The sequence below is a fragment of the Austrofundulus limnaeus genome, unplaced genomic scaffold (assembly GCF_001266775.1).
Source record: "Austrofundulus limnaeus strain Quisiro unplaced genomic scaffold, Austrofundulus_limnaeus-1.0 Scaffold113, whole genome shotgun sequence".
Lineage (NCBI taxonomy): Eukaryota > Metazoa > Chordata > Actinopteri > Cyprinodontiformes > Rivulidae > Austrofundulus > Austrofundulus limnaeus.
The window spans coordinates 1,654,148-1,659,668 of NW_013952515.1; the positions used below are offsets into that span (position 1 = coordinate 1,654,148).

Genomic DNA, 5,521 nt, shown 5'->3' on the forward strand with positions numbered 1-5,521 from the left:
GACTTAATATTTACATATTATTTAACATTTAGTGAAAATTAGTAAAATGTTAGAACAGTGAGCTAAAAAAACACTAAAATAATACTGGAATTTTATTAGCTAGGATTTTAAACTCAGAAAATGTGCTAAAAATGACATTTTACAAACATTTTATTTTACACTTGGTGCCCGTTAATAATAGCCTGATAAAATACTGTCCTCGTGTTAATGTGAATAGCTACTGAATGCAGCGGTAATAGTACAGCAGCGTGACTTTGGGGGGAATATCCCTTTAACTTCATTGGGGACATCAGCGGAAGCAGCAGTCAGAGCTTCATAGTAAAATGCGGCGCTAAAAAAAAAAAAAGGCAAGAGGCGATTCAGAGAGAGGGAGAGAAAGAAGGGGGAGAGAGAGGGAGAGCTCACCAGCCGAAAGAAATTTCCTGCCCTCAAAACAACAGAGGAGACGGGTTGTCATCCTCTCCTCGGACATGTGCACCCAGTAGCTAGCAGCAAAGCCCGGATAGCGACGCAGGCTGCGGGGCGGTGTAGCTGAACGTCTCTGGGGCGCCTTTTTGTCGTTTAATTCACCCTGTTTTGTGTCCTTTGGTAATGAGCTTGTTGGGGGCTTACAAGAAAAAGACCAGTTACGATGGATATGAATGTTTGCAGTTGGTCGATAGCGGAGGAGACAGCTTCGGCTTCKGCAAGGCGGGGAGCAGCGGCGGCGGAGGCGGCGGCGCACTCGGACCGAAGGCAGCAGGCCCGCTGAGAGAGGAGGACTGCAGCACCATGGACAGCTCAGGTAGGAGACCTCACCGCCTCCGGGGCTTGGTGGGCCATGACGGAGGAGGAGAGTGAACAGTCTTAACCCGGTCTGTTAACTGTCCTGCATCGTTATGGATGAGGGCAGTGAAAGAATGCAGTGATGCTATGCAGTTCTTCTGCTTCATGCTTGTTCTTCCATGTGCTAACATACTGTTATATATTCATTTTATTACTGCAGTCAGTCTTGTACAAACACAACATAGATTTAAAACACACATTGATGAAGTGAAGTTAGCCAAATAGGTTGAAGCTGGGTTATTAAAGCTAAAAGAAGCAGGACACGAGCTGAACTCTGAAGGAGCAGAATGCTACCCAATAGCTAAAAGTATCAAAATGCTAGCTATAAGGTAAATGTTGCAAACATTAGCTAAAAGAAGCAAAAGTATAGTTAAAAGGAAACAAACAAACAAACTGGTGGTTAGACCAAAGTAGAAAAAGCCTAGCTAAAAGAAGCAAAAGTAAGCTAAAAAGCTAAAAGAAGTAGCAAAATGTATCAATTGGCTATTTAAAACCTAAAAGTAGCAAAATAGCTGGATAAATGCTAAATGAAAAACCTGTTATCTTAAAGCTCAAGGTAGCAAAAGGCTAACTAAAGACAAAAATATGCAAAAGACTAAATAAAAGCACCAAATTTGACCTAAAACCAAACATTTGCAACATTCTATTTACTGTTTCAAAAAACTAGCTACAAGTAGCAAATGTGTAGCAAAAAAGAATAATAAAGAATAATCTGGTAGCTAGACCATAGTAGTAAAAGAGAAGCAAATATAAGCTAAAAGCTACAAAATGCTAGTGCAAATGTATCAGATGGTTATTAAAAAAGCTAAACACAAACCGCTGGCWAAATGCTAAAAGACAAACATGTTAGCTAAAAGCTCAAGGTAGCAAAATAAATGCAAAAAACTAGCTACATGCAACAAATTTGATCTAAAACAACAAAGTAGCAAATTTTTAGTTATTGTTTCATAAAGCTAGCTAAAAGTAGCAAAAGCTTAAATGGAAGTATCAAACAGCTGGGTTGGCTTCGACAACCGTTTTGCTGCCTTGTCCGGTTCACAAATCACACTGAGGCGGCCTGAAGGCATCTTAGTCTCGGCTTGAAGTGTTTTGTCAAAGAGCGTAAAGACTAATAAGGATTTTAATATATTGAGATTTGTGTTTAGAGTTTAGTTGTGTCCTGCGTTCACCCCGCCTGCAGTGCTGTGTGAAGTCAGCCAGCTTCCAGGGATAAACATTTGTGTGAAACAAAAGAACCAGAGAGGGGTGGGGGCGGGGAGGGGGTGAGGCGATCCGTTTGGCCCTACAGGGGCTTAAACACGTGGTCTTTTTGATGTGCGCGCGCCTCTGTGTCCATCTGCCCCACTTCATTGAAGGCTAAAGGTTAACACTCTGGAAGGAGGGAGACACGTTCAAAAGTGAGCCACTGATCTTTCGCCAAGAACCCCCCCGTGCTCTTTCCCCCCACCCCGAGTGGCCGGGCTGTTTTACCTGATGGAGTCGGTATCAGAACCGCCTCTGGTGTCGGCGTTAGCGGGGCCTGTCACCGTTTATGACTTGTCACTCTGCACACTCCCACGTCCATCTGGACTCAGAGCAACAAGAACCAGTTAACTGAATAACAAGGAAGAGGCAGATTCACACAGATAGGTTTGGAAATACCGTAGCACAGGACGAGATTAAGGTCCGGTTCCTGTGCTGCAGTCATAACTAATGCACATCATCCTCAGGTGGAGAAACAACACAGAGGACAGGAGGCAGGCAGGACACAATAATACCAGATTATTAATATTTGTGAAGTCAAACATCTTTGGGATTGTAGCAGATAGCTAAATAAATCAGTAAGAGAGAAAATCTGGAACACCTAGGGTTATCTTAGGTGATGTCATCACATTACACTCACCGGCCACTTTATTAGGTACACCACGCTAGTAACGGGTTGGACCCCCTTTTGCCTTCAGAACTGCCTCAATTCTTYGTGGCATAGATTCAACAAGRTGCTGGAAGCATTYCTCAGAGATTTTGGTCCATATTGACATGATGRCATCACACAGTTGCYGCAGATTTGTCGGCTGCACATCCATGATGCGAATCTCCCGTTCCACCACATCCCAAAGATGCTCTGTTGAATTGAGATCTGGTGACTGTGGAGGCCATTTGAGTACTGTGAACTCATTGTCATGTTCAAGAAACCAGTCTGAGATGATTCCAGCTTTATGACATGGCGCATTATCCTGCTGAAAGTAGCCATCAGATGTTGGGTACATTGTGGTCATAAAGGGATGGACATGGTCAGCAACAATACTCAGGTAAGCTGTGGCATTGCAACGATGCTCAATTGGTACCAAGGGGCCCAAAGAGTGCCAAGAAAAGATTCCCCACACCATGACACCACCACCASCAGCCTGAACCRTTGATACAAGGCAGGATGGATCCATGCTTTCATGTTGTTGACGCCAAATTCTGACCCTACCATCCGAATGTCGCAGCAGAAATCGAGACTCATCAGACTAGGCAACGTTTTTCCAATCTTCTCTTGTCCAATTTCGATGAGCTTGTGTAAATTGTAGCTTCAGTTTCCTGTTCTTAGCTGAAAGGAGTGGCACCCGGTGTGGTCTTCTGCTGCTGAAGCCCATCTGCCTCAAAGTTCGACATGTTGTGTGTTCAGAGATGCTCTTCTGCCTACCTTGGTTGTAACGGGTGGTTATTTGAGTCACTGTTGCCTTTCTATCAGCTCGAACCAGTCTGCCCATTCTCCTCTGACCTCTGGCATCAACAAGGCATTTCCGCCCACAGGACTGCCGCTCACTGGATGTTTTTTCTTTTTCGGACCATTCTCTGTAAACCCTWGAGATGGTTGTGCGTGAAAATCCCAGTAGATCAGCAGTTTCTGAAATACTCAGACCAGCCTTTCTGGCACCAACAACCATGCCACGTTCAAAGGCACTCAAATCACCTTTCTTCCCCATACTGATGCTCGGTTTGAACTGCAGGAGATTGTCTTGACCATGTCTACATGCCTAAATGCACTGAGTTGCCGCCATGTGATTGGCTGATTAGAAATTAAGTGTTAACGAGCAGTTGGACAGGTGTACCTAATAAAGTGGCCGGTGAGTGTATATTGACACATTATGTCCTCTGGGTGAGGTGGGCAGGATTGTAAGTAATTAAACTTTATTTCTAAAACACCTTTCACAGACACAAACATCACAAAGTGCTTAACAGAGTGAAAAAAAAACTAAAAACAATAAAACATATCACAAATATAAAAAAACAACAACAATTAAAGCACAATGTCAATCAAGCACTACCTCCTTTACAACAAAGCAACAAAACGGGTGGAAACTTCTACATCTGCTGTTACCTCAGAAACACGTGACATCAGACCCCCACCAGATTCTCAGTGGCGAGTCACATCATTAAAACCATCTGAATGGTCAGGTTGCAGTTTGGATTAACAACCACTGCAACTGTTTGTGGAGTTACAGCATCAAGAGAAAATCTGTTTGGTTCCTTTGAGCTGTTGATTGTTGTGATTTTAACTGGTATAGGACTTTAAACAACTGTACTGGGACCACCCTGCGGGGACCCTGTACGTGCTCCGGCTTCAACGTACAGAATTGTGGTTATCTTTAATTCACGTCAATGGGAGATCCTAGTAAACTGAAATAAAAGCCAAGTGAGTGTTTTTTTATTTGTGAAGTTATTTTATTTCTCAGCTGAGGGGCTTACTCAATTCAAAACTGAAAAAGGATGAGCTTCAAACCCAGAAGCCGTTGATGAAAATCACTCTCCCTCGTATTCTCCTTAAAGGTCATTGGAGTCGTCGACTGTGTCCAAATTCAGGGGCTGAGTTCTTTGAAGGACTCGGCCTACCCGGTCTATGTGGGCCAGGTCCTTCGAAGACCGCAAAGACCGGAAGAAAGTGGCTATGAATTTGGATGGTCTAGCCTTTAGCTTTATTCCCACCCTTATCCCGGTGTGTGTCCTGTCRTGTAGCAAGTGTGACAACGCTATACAGAAGCAACGGAGGTTGAAAATAGATTTAAATTAGCAAAATATTAACATATTAATATTATTAATATTATCAGTTAAAGGGGACCTATTATGCAAAATACACTTTTTAAAGTTTTTTTTACTCAACTTTGGGTATGTACTTCTTAAAAAAACAGTCCTAGGACCAAAAAAAAAATGCACCCAGGGGCATATTTACTGTAAGTAAATGTATTTTTAATGTATATTAATGACAAGTTTTATACTTCCGTCATTTTGTGATGTCACAAGCCGTACGACAACCCACCAGAACCTGCGTTCAGCCGCTCACCCGGGTGAAGCCCCACCTCCTCAGTATAAAGAGCTGTCACCGTGTTGTTGTGCAATGCGCAGCTCATTTCACAGCAAGCCTCCAATAGGGCAATGGGTAGAGTGTTGGGCCAGAGAGTGGGAGAACAGGGTTTGAGACCGGCACAGACACAATTTTTAACTTTTTATTTTCATTCGTTATGAACATGTTTTCTCATGTACCTCTATTGTTTAGCTTATTAAAGCCTTGTTAAAGCCTATTTGTTTGAGTTTCTGAGGTATTTTCACTGCTGCTGCTCCCTGCTCTGACTCTGACTCTGGGTCTCATATACAGTATATACAGTTGTACAACGGAGCTTCTGCTATTATTAGCCATGCTAATGCTGGCTTTGGAGGGCGGAGTTAATGTCAACAG

General features: G+C 43.1%; 1 protein-coding gene across 5 annotated transcripts in view; it reads left to right on the top strand.

The window, feature by feature from the left end:
- The window catches only part of dnajc6 (DnaJ (Hsp40) homolog, subfamily C, member 6), a 50,763-nt gene that overhangs the window by 7,124 nt on the left and 38,118 nt on the right, over positions 1-5,521 (top strand). For 3 of the 5 annotated variants that reach the window (XM_014014292.1, XM_014014294.1, XM_014014293.1), the window contains exon 1: positions 322-784. In XM_014014292.1, the coding sequence (XP_013869746.1) occupies positions 592-784 (193 nt within the window). In that variant the 5' untranslated portion in view covers positions 322-591. Of the gene's footprint in view, positions 1-321; positions 785-5,521 lie in introns of those variants that run through there. The other 2 variants (XM_014014296.1, XM_014014295.1) reach the window with 1 other exon arrangement.